Source organism: Acomys minous (genome assembly GCF_964271855.1).
Source record: "Acomys minous genome assembly, chromosome: 1".
Classification (NCBI taxonomy): domain Eukaryota; kingdom Metazoa; phylum Chordata; class Mammalia; order Rodentia; family Muridae; genus Acomys; species Acomys minous.
The window spans coordinates 174,796,190-174,814,580 of record NC_140483.1 but is presented as its reverse complement, the minus strand read 5'-3'; the positions used below and the strand labels follow the sequence as shown (position 1 = coordinate 174,814,580).

The window sequence follows — 18,391 nt, the reverse complement described above, 5'->3', positions numbered from 1 at the left end:
TAAGAAAAATGCTTCAAGGAAAAATGTTTTGATATTTTTGCTTGAAATGAATACAAATATCCATGAGTTATTAACATCTGTACAAAGATTCCTCTGAAATCACCTGTGATACAGGTCTGCAGTGCTCATTTCCCCATCAGGGGTGGAGAAGGCCATGCACATCAGTAAACTACAAGTTAATAGGATAGCTGACCAAAGAGATACTGCATAAAAAATAGAAGTGTAAATATAATTTACCAAGGGAGTAGAAGCTATGGACCCACAGAGGTGCTCAGAGATAACTCAGGGTATGGCACAGAGGCAAGGGAGTCCTGTAACTATGGAGCTATTAAAGCAAAGATCTGGCAGAGTAGACTTACAGTAGGGTATGGACAGCCACAACCAACAGCAAGGAAAAGAGGAGCTAGGGACTTGTTGAATCTGTATAGTAACTGTTATTGAACTAGTGGTAGAATTTTAAGAGGAATATAAGGGATAGAAGAACACCTGCAGGAAAAGAATGCCATGTAAAGATATAGAGAATATTTTCAATAAAATCCAAGAAGAAAAATTTCCAAACCTAGATGAAGACAGGCTCATTCAGGTAAAAGAAGCATACAGAAGTCAAACAAACAGACCCAAATTTAAACTCCATATGACATACAATAATTAAAATACAGAATTAAGAAAGAGGGCTGAAAGCCAGGCACAGTGGTGTATGTCTGTAATCTCAGCACTCAAAGAGTCAGAGGCAGGTGGATCACTGTGAGTTCTAGGTCACCCTGGTCTACAAAGTAACTCAAAGACAGCCAGGCTACACAGAGAAACTATCTCAAAAAACAAATGAACAAATAAGAAAGTATCAAATGCAGATGCTCAAGAGAAATGAAGTTACTTAAAAGGGCATGTGCACCATAACTATACTAAATATTAAACAAAAATATTTTCAATCACAAAGGTTTGGAAAGATATATTCCAAGTTCTGAAAGACCACAATTACCAGCCGTAAGTGTTACAGCCCACAAATCTATTAATGTTGAAGAAGAAACAAAATATTTCAATGAAAAAAAAAAAAGACTAGACGGACTTACAATCAATAAAACAGCTGTACAGAAGATACCGGAAGGGATGCTTCAAATAGAAGAGAAGGACGAACACACAGGAACCAAAAGGAATAAACACACAGACAGGACCAGGGAAGTTTATCAAAATAGGTCTAAGAAGACACCACAAAAATCAGTTTCTCCGGAGACAGGTAGCAGTCTGGCCTATACATCTGGCACCACAGAGCCTAGAGAAGGACATTTAGAACCCTACTATTTTGTTTTGATTTCAATTAAATAATGATTGTCTGTTCTTTGGTAATGGTAATATTATACTTCCTCTTTGAAAGAGGTCAAAACACAACAGAACTGATTGCTAACTTAAGTCAGTCTATTCATACATGAATTCATACCACAGATCTAGCCTCAACTGTTCTTTGCATCCTACACACTTCGAGCATTTATAGTTTTAGAACTGCACAATGCTTGTGAGAAATTATATATTTTCGAACAAAAGTAGCAGACACTGATACTGGATCAGACCCGACAGGCTGCATCCCCCAGCATGCTGAGATGCTGATATGCGGCATTCCTTAAGTTCCATGCACAAGTGCTTCGGTTGCTGTTCATTACCAGAACAGAATATCTCCCAGGACAGCTTCGAAGAAAGCTCCTGATTCCAATTGGTCCAGCATTTCAGACTGTCCCACACAGGACCTTTATTAACCCTTAATTTCTCAACATTTATAGACTAGACCACAAGTGCTATCTCTAGCTTGTTTAACCATTTTCCTAGTTTTATTTGGGCCCCTACGTAGGTATTATTCCCCCCAAATCAGCCTGAAGAAGCCTTAAAAAGAGAATGCTGTCCCATTTCCCTTAAAGGGGGGGTTGGTAAAATTTTGGGCTATGGGTGTTTATTTTCATTGGGAATTGGTTATATTATTATTGGTTTTATTCAGAGAGAGAACTAGATTGGACTCATGGATTTTTCTCTGAGAATATAGACATATATAGGAATGATAGGACCAAAGGTAGACTACTGAATCTACTCTTCAACTTAAGGCCTTAATTGTTACTCACCAGGCTGTTTTTAATTCATTGGTATAGAATATTATATATTGATGTAAAATAAGTTTATTTTAATTCATTGTACTATTCAATTTTATCACAAGAATATACATCACAGGCTCAATAGACAGATAAGGTAAAATATTCAGATAAGGTTTTCAAAACCCTCAGAGACCTACAGAACATGGCATTTAAAGAATTCTTTCTTGTTTTGAGGATTCTTTGAAAATGAGACAGGTTGACTCCTGGCAACACCAACCTGCCTCAAACAAGGAAATGAGCATTGAGGAACCTCCTTATGGAGATGGTTTCAAATGTGGCAAACTGGCCACTGGGCAAAAATGCCCTTGCTTTCTGACCCAGGCAGAATTCTGTCTAAAATGGGCAAGCTTGGATGCAGATGGAGTTGATGGCCAAATTCTGCCAAGACAGGGTAGGCAAGTCCTCAATAGTCCTTGATTCACAAATATGTCTGTCAGAAATATTGGGCCAGAAGGTTGAAGATGATGCTCCAATGTGTTAGAAAGTTTTTGGTGACTGTTCAGGCAGCAAGGTCTCTGTCATTTTTTTAAATTTTGGAAGCTGCTAACTTGCACTTCCGATTTACTCAGCTAATTAATTTTCTTCCTTCTCAAGTCTCTGATGTGGTTGAAGACAGCAAAGCATTGAGTATAAAATGAATAGGATGATTGTTTTGTAGTTCTTGTGTGTGTGTATTGTATACTGGTGTAGTAATATAAATGTATAGGTAAGGTTTTTTTTCTTTTAGACTAAAAAGGGGAATTGTGGAAGAATGTCTTAAGTGGATTTAACAACTGTCAATAAAGTGCTGTTAAGCCAATCAGCTGGGCAGAAGGACAGGAAGTAGAAGGCAGGACTTCCTGTATAGGGGGCAGAGTGAAGATTGACAGTTGAGAGGGAAAGGAAGACAGTTGACAGTTCACAGGGAAGGAGGAGAGAAGTCTCCAAGGATCACAGTGGCAAGTGCTTGAGATATATGTAAGTTTTGAGGTTTAGAGTAGTTTATGTTAGTTTACTAGTAGATTAGTACCAGTTTAAATTCTCCCCAGCTTAGTGCTTGCAGCTTTAAAGTACATTTTAGTAACTCTGTGTCAGTTACTGGCTTCATAGGCCGAACTGATACAATTTACTGTAACAAGAAACCAAAACAAATATAAAGATGTAACATAAAATGAAATGTATAGACTGGTAACATTGTTAAACACACATGCAGAAATTCTCAACAAATGTTGACAACCCAAATTAAAGATTAAGTCAAGGGGACTGGAGAGAAGGTTCAGAGGTTAAGAACACTGGCTGTGATCAGTGGACTCGAATCAAAGACCCAGATATGAATCCACCCACATTTGGTCACTTGATTTTTGACAAAGAAGCCAAATCCATTCAATGGAAAAAGGATAGCATCTTAAACAAATGGTGCTGGTCTAACTGGATGTCTATGTGTAAAAAAATGCAACTGGACCCATATTTGTCACCTTGCACAAAACTCAAATCCAAGTGGATCAAAGACCTCAACATAAACCCAGAGACACTAAGTCACTTAGAAGAAAAAGAGGGGAAGAGCCTGGAACATATTGGCACAGGAGACGACTTCCTGAACAGAACACCAACAGCCCAGGCCTTAATGTCAACAATTAATAAATGGGACCTCACGAGGCTGAGAAGCTTCTGTAAGGCAGGAGACACTGTCAAGACAACAAAGTGACAGCCTACAGACTGGGAAAAGATCTTCACCAACCCTACATCTGACAAAGGTCTAATATCCAAAATATATAAAGAACTCAAGAAATTAAACACCACCAAACCAAATAACCCAATTGAGAAATGGGGCTTGGAACTATGCAGAGAATTCTCAACAGAGGAATATCAAATGGCTGAGAAACACTTCAAGAAATGCTCTACCTCCTCAGTCATCAGGGAAATGCAAATCAAAACAACTCTGAGATTCCATCTTACACCCATCAGAATGGCTAAGATCAAAAATTCAAGCGACACCACATGCTGGCGAGGATGTGGAGAGAGAGGAACACTCCTTCATTGCTGGTGGGAATGCAAACTAGTACAGCCACTTTGGAAATCTATCTGGTGCTATCTCAGAAAACTGGGAATAGGGTTTCCTCAAGACCCAGCTATTCCACTCCTTGGAATATACCCAGAAGATGCTCCAGCACACAACAAGAAAATTTGCTCAACCATGTTCATAGCAGCCTTATTCATAATAGCCAGATCATGGAAACAACCTAAGTGTCCCTCAGTAGAAGAATGGATAAAGAAACTATGGTACATTTATTCTATGGAATACTACTCAGCTATTAAAAACAAGGAATTCCAGAAATTTGTGGACAAATGGATTGAGCTAGAAATGATCATAATGAGTGAGTTAACCCAGAAGCAGAAAGAGTCAAATGGTATATACTCACTTATATCTGCATACTAGCCCAAGGGGCATGTCCCATGAAAGTCTTCACTTACCAGGAAACTGGGACAGAGGGGAGGACATCCTATTGGGACTCTAGATGAGAGAAGCATGGGAGAATAGCAAAGTAGAAGGATCGAGAGGGTCCTAGAAACCTACAAGAAGAACATTATGATAGGCGGATTTCGGCCCAGGGGTCCCCCTCAAACTATGGCACCAGCCAAGGACAATACAGACCGTAAACTTTAAACCCCTACCCACCCAGATCTAGCCAATGGACAGGACATTCTCCACAGTTGAGTGGAGAGTGGGATATGACTTTCTCACATACTCTGGTGCCTCACCTTTGACCATGTCCCCTGGAGGGGGAGACCTGGTGGCACTCAGAGGAAGGACAGCAGGATACCAAGAAGAGACTTGATACCCTATAAGCATATACAGGGGGAGGTAATCCCCTTCAGGCACAGTCATAGGGGAGGGGAGTAAAGGGAAAATGGGAGGGAGGGAAGAATGGATGGATACAAGGGATGGGATTACCATTGAGATGTAAAAGAATAAATTAATAATAATAAAAAAATAACATTGGCTGTTTTTCCAAAGGTCCTGAGTTCAATTCCCAACAACTACATGGTGGCTCATAACCATCTATAGTGAGATCTAGTGCCCTCTTCTGGTGCACAAGCACCCATGCAGGCAGAAGCTGTATAAATAATAAATAAAACTTTTTAAAAAAGATTAAGTCAAAAAGATCATCAATCACCATTAACTTGGCTTCATTCCATGGATACAATGATAGTACAACACACATAAATCAATACATATTATCCATTACAGAGACAAAAAGCCTCAATGAATCAACTCAATAAACATAGAAAATGTCTTTGTCAACATCTAACATCCTATCAAAATGAAACTCACAGAGAGGGGCTATGGATGGAAAATACATAATCCAAAGTAATAAAGTTCATCCAACAATCTCATAGTGTGCATCATGCTAAAAGGAGAATTAAAAGAATTCCAACTAGGATCACAAAAAGTACCTATTTTCTGTACTCTCAGTCAATGTGATATTTGAAGACTTAGCTAAAAGAGTAAAACAAAAGAAGGAAATAAAAGGATCATATATAATACGATAATTCAAAGTATTCCTATCTGCAGAAGATATTGTTTTATATAAAGGAAATCCTACTCCACCAGAAATGTAAGTGTAGCTAATAAACATCTTCAAAGGAGGAAGGTTTTAAAATTAACACAGGAAAGTTAGTTGCTTTCCCATGTGCCAATGATATACGTACTGAAAAAAATAAGTGAAAAATAACAATTCTACTCATAATAGCCAAGCTCCCTCACCCCACATATATAATATATGGAAATAAGCATACCAAGGAAATAAAAGATCTCTGCATTGAAAACTTAAAATACTAAAAAAGGAAAATCAGATGATGGAAAGACCTTTTATGTTCTGGATTGGAAGAAGCAACAACTGTGAAAACTACTGTCTAACAAAAGCACTGACTGATCCGATGGAATCTTAATTAAAAGTCCAGGGCTATTTGTTGTGGGAGTTTTGGTTTCTTTAAAAACTTAAAAAAAAAAAAAGCAAACATGTTTTTGTTCATATCCTAGCTGTAAGATACGGGGGCTGTTCCAGTTTGTCTAGAACTGGTAATGTGATACTTGAAGGAAAACTCCATCTCAAGGAGGCAAACTATTTGCAGAAAAACATAGAAAATAAATAACCATACATCTGCAAAACCAAAAGGAAGGTAGAACACACACACATACTTCCACACACCCCCCCTCCACACACAGACACAACCAACATCAAAATAACAGGAATAGACACCACTGGTCACTAATATCTCTCAACATCAACGGCCTCAACTCCCCAATAAAAAACACAGGATAACAGAATGGATGTGAAAACAGGACCCATCATTCTGCTGCACACAAGAAACACACTTCAGCAATAAAAATAGACATTACCTCAGAGTAAAGGGATGGAATAAGGTTTTCTAAGCAAATGGACACAAGAAGCAAGCTGGAGTAGACATTCTAGTATCTAAAAAATAAATTTTTAACCAACTAATCAAGAGATTGGGAAGAACACTTCATACTCATCAAATGAAAAATACACCAAGATAACATCTAAATTCTGAACATCTATACCCCAAACAGAAGGTCACCTACACTTGAGAAAGAAACATTACTAAAGCTTAAATACCATATCAAACCCCAAACAATAAAGTGTGAGATTTCAATACCTCACTGTCACCAATAAACATACCAAGACAGAAATTAAACAGAGAAATAAGCTAATAGACATCATGAATCAAATAGACCTAAAAGATATCCATCTATAGAACATTTCACCCAAACACAAAACACACGTTTTTCTTAGAACCTTCTCAAAAACTGGCCATATACTCAGTCACAAAGCAAACTTCAACAGATACAAGAAAATTGTACATTTTTATCAGATCACCAAGGAGTAAAGCTGGAACTCAACAACAACAAAAACAATAGAAAGCCTACAAACTCATGGAAACTTAACAAATCCCTACTCAATGATCACTGGGTCTGGGACAAAATAAAGATAGAAATTAAAGACTTCCAAGAATTCAGTGAAAATGAGGGCACAGCATACTCAAACTTATGGGACATATTGAAGGTTGTGCTAAGAGGAGAGGTCGTAGCACTAAGCACCTTCATAAAGAAATTGGAGAGATCCATTCTGGCAACTTAACAGCACACCTGAACACTCTAGAACAAAAAGAAGCAAACTAACAAGGAGTAGATGACAGGAAACCATCAAACTCAGGGCTGAAATCAATAAATTAGAAACAAAGCAAACAATACAAAGAATCAACAAAACCAAGGGCTGGTTCTTTGAGAAAAGCAACAAGATAGACAAATCCTTAGCCCAACTAACTAAAAAGCAGAGAGACAGTATCCAAACCAACAAAATCAGAAATGAAAATGGAACATAACAACAGACACCGAGGAAAGCCAAAGAATCATTAGGTCTTACTTCAAAAGCCTGTATTCCACAAAACTGGAAGATCTATAAGAAATGGATGGTTTTCTTAATAGATTTCCCTTACCAAAGTTAAATTAAGATCAGGTAAACAGTGTAAACAATCCTATAACCTCTAAGAAAGTAAAAGCAGTCATCAAAATTCTCCTAACCAAAATAAAAGCCGAAGTCTTTTAGTTCAGAATTTTGCCAGACATTCAAATAAAAACTAATACCAATATTCCTCAAATTATCCCACAAAATAGAAACAAAAGGAACATTACCAAACTCATTCTATGAAGCCACAATCCCCCTATACCTAAACCACACAAAGACTTAACAAAGAAAGAGAATTCCACACCAATTTCACCCATAAATATTGATGCAAAAATACTTGATACTTGAAAATGGAATCCAAGAACACATCAAATATATCAACCACCACGATCAAGTAGACTTCATCCCAGGTATAGGCATAAGCTTATTATATAGTTTAAAATCTGATTTCTGTCTCATTGCTGTTTGAACATTGCTCCCCAATTGTTCCCTAGTATGCAACAGAGAAGCTTACAGCCAATTACTGATCAGGAGAGAAAACAGGGATGGACTTCATGCCAGCCAGGGAAGGAGACTTTAAGAAGGATGTAGGGGATTCAGCTTGGGGACTGAACCACCACAGAGGTCCAAGAGTGATCACGAAGAAGGGGCTGGAGCCAACGAAACCTAGAAAGTGTAAGTATTGCAGGGATATTTGTTGTGAGTAAGACAATAAATCACAGAGGGTTAAGAACAGACTAAAACCTCTCAAGATTGTATTATGTGGCTTTATAAACAAATATAATAGACTCTCAATTATTTGTGTGATAGCTGGGAAAAGAAATGAGCTAAGAAAAACAAACACAGTTTTATAAAAACAGCTTCAATACCAGAGATGTAAAGGTGGTATTGAAAATCCATCAGTGTAATCCATCATATAAACAAGCTGAAAGAAAAAAAAAACCACATGAACATCACATTAGAATCAGAAAAAGCCTTTGACAAAATACAACACCCCTTCATGATAAAAGTCTTAGAGAGATCAGGGATACAAGGTACATATCTAAAAATAATAAAGGTTATATAGAGCAAGTCAATAGCAAACATCAAATTCAGTGGAGAGAAACCCAAAGTGATTGCACTAAAATTGGGGAAAAGACAAGGCTGCTCACTCTATCCATGGCTCATCAATATAGTACTTGAAGTTCTAGCTAGAGCAACAGGACAACTAAAGGATACCAAGGGGATAAAATTGGAAAGGTAGAAGTCAAAATATTGCTATTCACAGAAGATATGATAGCATATATAAGTGACCCCCAAAATTCCACCAGAGAACTATTACTGCTGATAAACACCTTCAGCAAAGTTGCTGGATAAAAAAAAAATCAGTAGTCCTCCTGTATACAAATGACAAAAGGGCTGAAAAAGAAATTAGAAAACCTATACCCTTTACAATAGCCACAAATAATACAAAATATCTCGGTGTAACTCTAACCAAGCAAGTAAATTACCTGGATGACAAGAACTTCAAGTCTCTGAAGAAAGAAACTGAATAAGATATCAGAAGATGTAAATATGTCTCGTGTTCATGAATCAATAGGATTAACATAGTAAAAATGGCCATCTTATCAAAAGCAACCTACAGATTCAATGTAAACCCCCATCAAAATACAACACAATTCTAAACTTCATATGGAAAAAAAAAACCCAGAATAGCCAAAACAATACTATATAATAATAGAACTTCTGCTATACTACAGGGCAATAGTAATTATAAACTACATGGTAGTGGCACAGAAATAGACTGGTTGATCAGTAGAATTTAGTTGAAGATCCAGACATAAACCCACACACCTATGGACACTTGATTTTTGACAAAGGAGCTAAAACTATGCAATAGGAAAAGACAGCATCTTCAATAAATCATGCTGTTCCAATTGGATGCCTACATGTATAAAAACAAAAATAGGTCCATATTTATCACCCTGCACAAAACTGAAGTCCTAGTGGATCAAAGGCCTCAACATAATACCAGATACACTAAATCTGTCAGAAGATAACGTGGGGAAGAGCCTTGAGCTTATTGGCACAAGACACAACTTCCTAAACAGAACACTAACATATCTGGCTCTAAGATCAACAATTAATAAATGAGACCTCATGAAACTGAAAAGCTTCTGTCAATAGACACTGTCAACAGAACAAAACAACAATCTACGAATTGGGAAAAGTCATTTACCAATCCTACATAAGACAGAGGGCTAATATCCAAAACACATAAAGAACACACAACATTGAACACCAACAAACAAAATAACCCAATTAAAAAATGGGGAACAGAGCTAAAAAAAAGGAATTCTCAACATGACTCACCGATAAGCACTTGAAGAAATGCTCAATGTCCTTAGTCATCAGGGAAACAAAAACCAAAACAAGGCTGAGAGTCCATTTTACATACATCAGAATGGCTAAGATCAAAGACTCAAGTGACAGCATGTGCTGGTGACAATGTGGAGAAAGGGGAACACTCCTCCAATGCCTGTGGGACTACAAACTTGTACAGTCACTTTGGAAACAATTCTGGCACTTTCTCAGAAAATTGGGAATAGCTCTACCTCAAGACCTAGCTATATCACTCCTGTGTATAACAAAAGACACTCTACCATACAACAAGGAACTTGCTCAACTATGTTCATAGCACCTTTATTCATAATAGCCATAATCTGGAAAGAACCTAGATATCCCTCAACCAAAGAATGGATAAAGAAACTGTGGTACATTTTTACACAGTGGAATACTACGCAGCTATTAAAAACAAAGAAATCATCAAATGTGCAGGCAAATCGATAGAACTAGAAAAGATCATCCTGAGTGAAGTAACCCTGACCCAGAAAGACACATATGATATATACTCACTTATAAGTAATCTGTCATCCATATAGTATAGGATTTTCTCCATATAATACAGGATAAACAAACTACAATGTACAGACCCAAACAAGATAAGCAGCACGGAAGATCCAAGGAAGGATGCTTATATTTCACTCAGAATGAGAAATAGGATAGACAAAAGTAGTGGTTGAAGAGCAGTAACAAGGTAGGAGAAGATACACAAAGAAATACGAGGGTGGAGATCAGACCGTAGAGAACTGAAGCAGGAGGACAAAAGGCCTATAGAGAAAAGAGAAACTGTGGTCTGGGGCATCTCACTGACAACCTTGAGACCCAAGTGAGGTTTAGGCTCTTGGGGTATATGAGAGGGATTTTAGCTGAGACTCTAGTAGCAGGGATCATAGAGACTGAAGAGGACACCCTCTACCTAGACAAGTCTATTAGAAGGAGAGGAAATCCAACCCACCCACAAAAACTTTGACTCAAAATTCACCCTGCCTACAAGATGTGCAGGGATAAAGAGAGAAGAGATAGAGCAGAGATTGGGAGATATCCCACCAATGCCTGCCCCAACCCAAGACCTACCCCATAGGAAAGAACCAACCCCTGACACTGTTATGGATATTCTGCTCTGCTTGCAGAGCCAGCAGAGACGTCCTCTAAGAGGCTCTACCCAGCAATGCCTTGAAACAAAGGCTGAGACTCACAGCCAAATATTGTGCAAGCTTAGGGGCCTTGTGGAAAAGTAGGAGGAAGCATATAAAAGACCTGGAGGTGACAGGAGAGTCACAAGAAGAAAGCCAACTAACCAAGACCCAGAGGGGCCTGTTGAGCCTGAAGCACCAACCAAGCACCTTGCATGGATTAGACCAAGGCTTCCAACAAAGATGTAGCCAATGGGCAGCTCAGGCTTCGTGTGAGTCTTCTAGTGAAGGAAGCAGCAGTTCTCTCTGACACGGTCTCTCTTGCCAGCTTTTGGATTACTTCCTCCTGGTGGGACTGCCTTGCTAGGCCACAGGGGAGGAGGACACTCTCAGTCCTGATAAACATGATGAGCAGGGGTGGATGGAGGGGGACTCCCCTCTTCTGAAGAATAGAGGAGGGTAATGGGGGAGAGGGAGAGAGAGTGGGTGGGGCTGGAAAGTAAGGAGGGACAGGGCTATGACCACGATATAAAGTTAATTAATTAATTGAGGCAAAACCAAAACGGAACCATTATCTCTTGCCCTGCACAAAACTCAACTTCAATTGAATCAAGAACATGATATCTGAAACTGCTAGTGACACACGTGTGGGGTTTTGAACAGGATGCTAGTAGCACAGGGAAACAGGACAGTTGACCAGCAGAATTTCAGGAACTGAAAAAGCTTCTGTGTGGCTAAGTCAACTGAAAATCAAGTGAAGAGGCAGCTTATAAAATGGGAAAAAATCTTTAGCATCTATAAATTCAACAGGGAAGAAATTAGTGGCTACAATAAACAAAAAAAATATAAAGGACTATCAAACACTTAAAAAGTGTTCAACGTCTTTTGCTGTTATTAGGGAAATGCAGGTTAAAGCTAAAACTACTTTAAGATTCTCTTACTTAAGCCACTGGGAAAACAAATGAGAACAAATGCTGACATAAACTTGGGTACAGGGGAACCTTCATATATTGTCATTGGGAATATGAACTAGAGTAGCCAGCTCGGATTTCTGTCTGGTGATTTCTTAAAAAACTAGAAATAGAAATATCATATGACTCAGCTTTAGCACTCCTAGGCATATAACCAAAGGACTTTACATCCTAATAAAGAGATGGTTGTATCTCATTCTATTCATACTAGCTAGAAAATGGAATCAGCCTAATGTCCATTAACTGATGAATGGATACAAATAATGTGATGATGCATATATGTGACAGAATATTACTCAGCTACAGAAGTTAAATTATAGCATTTGCAGGTAAATGGATAGGATTGAAAAACAATGCTGAGTGAAGTCTTCAAGACTTAAAAAGATACATATCCCATATTTTCTCACAAATGCTCAACTTGGCTTTGAATCTTTTGTGGTTCAACTTGGGGTTCATGTGGAAGTAGAAAACTAGGAACTGGCCACTTGGGTCAAATGCAATTAGGAATGGGAGATCGTACAATATAGTTAAAATGAAAATAGAGAAGGAAATATTGGGGTAGGAATGGTTCAATAATGGAGGGAAGGGGAACTGTTAACCGAAATGAAAAGTATATGAAAATGCTTTATGGGAGCCTATGATCTTGCAACACAAATAAAATTTAGACAGGACAGTAGAATACAGGTGACTCATGAAGGAACAGGGAAGGGAGGGAACACTGAGGATGGGCTCTTCAGGCAGTAGTGACTCCAGGTGGGTGGGGGAGAAGGAAGCGGGGCTGGATAATCACTACTAAGCATACAGTAAGAAACCTTATGGAAACGCACCAGTTTGTAAGATAATTTTTTTGTTAAGAAAATGGAGCTTGAACGGACGCACTCTTCATAGGTTGACAACGCTACTCCCACAAGGCATAGATGATTAAATCAAAGTCTCAGTGCCAGATATAGGATACTGCACTAAGAGGTGGTTATATGTCAGGGAGACCACAAAAAAGAACCCAAACTCATTGTTCTTGGTTTCCCATCAAAACTATACAGTAAGACTCTATCATTGATGATCCCACCCTCTTTGGTTGAGGGCATGAAGAAAACCAATCTGGAACTGACTAGAAAAGTCTCTGCCAGCTGGATAAGATTCAGAGTGCTGGAAAGTGCTATGTGGGTTACTGGGGACAAAAGCCATTGCCAGTCTTACCAATCTTTGCTCCCTGCATGCTACCATTCCAAGATACCAGGCAAGACTGTGTACCAGCAGCATGGCAGTTGTGACTGGATTAGACCTGAGATCTTTTTCACAGGAAGTATTTCATGTTGGGAACTGTGAATCTGGTCAAAGCCCATGTCTGAGGAGGTCAAGGGTCCCAGAAGGAACCGTATGTTTTTCTAAATGCTTGTGTTCTTACACTGGCTTCTAAATAATTCTTCGTATACTCTCCTGTGGTGAGAGGCTTTTGTCTTACGGTGGGTAGCAATTAGTACAGAGACTTGCAGCTGATCAAAGTATGGGGACGATGTGACTATGAGTGTCCACTTGTAGATTAGCTTAGATGGGGTAGCTGTATCCTCCTCCCTCCTAAACTCAGGAAATCTGCAAGCAGAGTGGGCAAAGAGGCGGTTAGAGTCAGGGGATGTCATGGAGAGGTGTGAAATGATGCCTTCTGGATATGACAAAACTACTGCACACGAACCCAGCGCAACTTATGGTTACCTGCACAAGACCTGCATAAGATCAAGCTAGTCAAAAGACCAGCATGGATGGATAAAGGGTTTCCAAGTTCTACTCCTAGCTCCAGCTCTGCAGTGACTTAATGTGCCACGATGGGCTGTTTCCCACAGGGAGCTTCCTCCTCCTCTGAGGAGAAGGAGGGAGGGAGGGGTGTGTGAGGGGGAACTTGGAGGAGAGGAGGGCTGCAATGAGGATGTAAAGTGTATAAATAAAATAATTAATAAAAACAAATTACTGCCAGTTGACGGCTGCTAAGGGAGGCAACACACCTTTCTTTGGAAGTGTGTCTAAGGACAGGTGGACCACATTCATTATGCTATATTAAATAAGATTTTAAAAAAGACATTAAGTGGGATCTCATCTTTAGGATTATCTAAACGACATTCCATAAGAAGTTATGAAATTGATACTATTAATATCAGTATTTTATTTAGGGGGAACTTGGTTTTAAAATATAAGAAAATTGTTTGTGGTTTCTGGGTCCAGCCAGTCTGCATCTCCCTTCTCAGTCATAAACTCTGACCAAGACATGGCTAAGTAACTGTGGGAGAGCTGCAGGCAAGAGATGATGTCTAGGAGGATTGGCAGGACAAAACAAGACAGAAAAGGCAGGGAAGTGCCAAAGGAGGAACTCAAATAACAGGGTTCAAGGGACTGCTCAAGCTCTGCTTGCAGAGCTTTCTTTATTACTTAGCTAATAAACAATATATAGGCAATATATAAACAGCAGTAGAAACATTTTTTTAAAATGTTCACTCCTGAAGTGAACCCAGAATCTTGTTTCTGCCTGCCATCATGAGTGCCTTCTGAGGTCCCTATGTTGCTGTACTGTTCCTTATGTAGGTACCTCAAATGACCTTTTCAAAATTCCAGGTCAATGCAATATCAAGAAGAGGTTAACACTAACAAGAATTAAGTATAAAATAAGACACTTTATTGCAAATATTTTTATGAGACATACTATTAGACACTTTTCCACTTTCTTACCTCATTTAAGTTAGAGTCTCAATAGATATGACCTATTAATTTGGTCTTCAATAGCCACATAATTCACAATAACCACTCACAGTTTAAGGGAAGTGAAGGCATCAGAAGCCTGGAAACAGCTGGCCACACTATATGCATCATCAGGAAGCACAAAATGATGAATAGCCGTGATCAGCGTACTTTCTCCTCTATTTCTATATTAGATATATTATTATTTCTATATGCATTTCCTTTTTAATATGGACCACATATAACATTCATGTTCACAAATAATATATAAAATATTAAAATGTAAAAATTTAATTTTACCTTCAAGAATATGCAGGTTTATTTAATTCTCACTCAACTGCAGAAATGAGCTACTCTGGTATTATGTGGGGAACATTTTAGAAAGTCTCTCACCTTTGCTGAGTGGTTTGAATCGTTTTCTTGATTCAAAAAGGGTGTTCCTTGTGATTCCTGAAGTTTTTCTTTTAATTTTACATTTTCCAGTTCTTTTTGAAACAGTTGGTCCTGCAGATTAACAACACTCTGCCGGAGCATAGCTTCATTTGATTTTGTAGTTTCAAAACAAATATGTAATTCATTATAAAGCTGTTGAAAAAAACAAAAAAAATGATATAATCAATAAAGTAACTATGTGGATTTATATATGTATATATATGAATTATATATGGAAATATACCTGACCTTAGGTTAACAGCCAACAAGCAGACACAATGTATAAGTGATACAGTTGCGTATCAATATGACACTTCTTCTGGCATTCAAATTTGTAAAATGTGCTATTGGCCAAGGCAACTGACAATAAGAGTGTTAAGTATAAAGGAAGAGAAAAGATTCTAAGCTACTTAGGCTCACTTGTAGGGCTTCATATTTAAACAAATTGCTCCTAAATAAGCAATGACAATTCTACTACAGTGCCCTCCACCCTTTTTTAAATCAGCTAAGCATCACAAAAATGTGGAACATTCTGTAATTTGTTAGGAAAGGACACAGAAGCATACTGCATATTTCATTGAAACTTTGAGATTAATTGATGTATTTTCATTTAGTATAAATCAGTGTCTACTTCTAAAGGCAGCCAGAAGGAGAGCTAAGAGCCAAAGTAAGGCAATCAGGCTAGAGGCCCATGCAGACATACGCATCAGGACGGTGGTGCTCTGCCAGACAGAAGGGAGAGCAACGATCTAGAACTGAATACTAATACAAAAGCAGTGCTCTAAAGGCACAGGGAAATGAGCTCCAGTTGTTCAAGATGCAAGCATGCAAAGCCCTCGCTTACTGAGACCATGAGCCAGTGTGTGCTGCATGCTGAGCACCTCAAACAGGAGCCCTGGTTAGCCCCTGCAGTGCTCGGGAATTTGCTTAGTAAGGAAACTTCCAACTTGGGCTTGTTATTTAATGTGATTTATTTCAACTGTGGTGACAGATTTATATGTGAGATGCAAATGTATACCTGCTGCTAACACTATAATTGTGACCCAAAAGCCAACATTGTTTTAAGAAAAACAGCTACCACAGAAACTGTAATATAACAAAAGTAAAAACCTCCAAGTGAAGAGATCACAATACAAAGCCAATAGAGTGGAATTTTAAGTTTGCTCAACCAATTAAAGATATGGAATATCTTCATTAATGGTATATAGAAAAATTCACAAGAATGGAAGTTTTAATTCAATATTGCTATGCATTTCATATATGTGATATAATTTAATTTCTAAAACTTAAAATTTCAAGAAAGGCATGTGTATCCTCTTTAAAAGTTTCCTAAAATATACAATATTTCATGAAAGTGAGAATCCTAAAATCTTCTAAAGTATAATTAATTAAAGCATTTGGGGTCGGCAGCAGCCATGCCCTGCACTACCCCATGGCCGTGGGCCTCAGCAAGGGCCACAAGGTGACAAAGACTGTCAGCAAGGTAAGGCACAACCGGCGCCTCGGTGCCTCACTAAGCACACCAAGTTCCTGCGGTGTGCCCTATGAGCTGCACGCCATGGAGCTGCTCAAGGTGTCCAAGGACAAGTGCACGCTCAAGTTCATGGAGAAGAAGGTGGGCACGCACATCCTGGCCAAGAGGAAGCGGGAGGCACCATGAGGAAGGCAGCGGCCATGAAGGACTGACGCCCTCTCCCTCAATAAACGTTTGTACACAGTTAAAAAAAACATTTGGGGGGGTCTATAAATGATATCTATTATTATAAATACTTAACTAATTCTTATCACTATAGCAAAATTTTAGCAATTTTGCAAAATATGTGCTACATATAGAATTTATAAAGAATTTCTAAGACAAATTGACGCTTTCCTTTGTCATTGCGTTATACGGCAGGTATATGCCAACAAGGTTTTCACAGCTGATGCTATCAGACACTAAGAAAAGGAGAATAGGAATGCTGACAGCTTGCAGGGACAGTCAGGGTCAGCGTGGGCCCAATAGCCACCACCCACAGATGCTCTCATGACTGGGGAAAGCAACCTCTAGAGGCTAGAGCCAAGCTGCAGGGGGAGGTTGGACTTAGCAGGAGTAAGGGGGTGCGCCTTGCTCTCCGGTGTCACCCCTTCAGCTCCTTCTATATACACAAAGGCCGTGGGTCTATTCTCCTAGGGAGAGAATCCTCTGTCTTAAGCTCTTCTGTCTCTTCCGGCTTCACATTCTGGCTTCACCAAACAGAAGAGCAGTGGTGCCCTTCTGCTGTTCTTACTGTGACTGCTCAGCTGCGAGCCTGCTCACAAGTCTCCCCAGCTGTAAGTGCTCTCACTGGGTGGATAACTCTAGACACTGGAGCAACTGTGTCATGTGGTAATACTTGTACTCAAAGCAACAGGAACTGAAAAGAAAAGAAAGAAGAAGAACTAGAGGAGAAGATCTAGACCAGCGTACTTCTAGGAACTGGGACCAACTCATCTCTTGGATCTTATTCCACAAACACATCTCTGGCTTGCCTGCTCTTGTTTGATCATGACTGCCCTTACTTCCGGCAGGATCACTAATCAGCTTCCTATGCCAGAACCTGTAACAACCTAGATTGGACAATTCAGCAGAAAAATGGGTGAACAAAATGTGGCACAGTTACAGAATGGAGTGTTACTCAGGTGTTAAAAATATGACGTCACGAAATGTACAGGCAAATGGATACAGAGAGAAAAAAAATCATCTGCATGTGGTAGCCCAGACCCAGGAAGACACATGTAATATGTACTCACTTATAAGTAGATATGAGCTGTTAAGTAAATGACAAGCAGAGCTAAAATCCAGACTCACAGCGGTAGGTGAAGAGTCAGCTGGTGGGGAGGGGCGTGGCACATGGATCTCCCTGGGAAGGGGAAACAGAACAGATTTTGGGGGAAAACTGGGAGCAGGTAGGGATGGGAGCAGGAGGGATCAGCTTGGGGGGTACAGAGGGTGTGGGAAGAGACAGCTGGAATTGAGGGCCATTGGGGGGCAGTATGGAAACCTAGTGCTATGGAAACTCCCGGAATCTATGAGGGCACCTGAGTGAGAACTCCTGGTAATGGAGGATCGTCTAGACTGGCCATCTTTTGTACCCAGTGCTAGGACTGAGTTGTAGGCCAGAGGGTCC

At 39.3% G+C, this 18,391-nt stretch overlaps 1 protein-coding gene across 8 annotated transcripts in view; it reads right to left on the bottom strand.

Moving 5' to 3' along the window:
• Positions 1–18,391, bottom strand: part of CNTLN (centlein) — a 251,852-nt gene that overhangs the window by 147,177 nt on the left and 86,284 nt on the right. For 7 of the 8 annotated variants that reach the window (XM_084779053.1, XM_084779054.1, XM_084779056.1 and 4 more), the window contains exon 8: positions 15,207–15,398. In XM_084779053.1, coding sequence (XP_084635179.1) covers positions 15,207–15,398 — 192 coding nt within the window. Of the gene's footprint in view, positions 1–15,206; positions 15,399–18,028; positions 18,125–18,391 lie in introns of those variants that run through there. The other variant, XM_084779059.1, reaches the window with a different exon arrangement.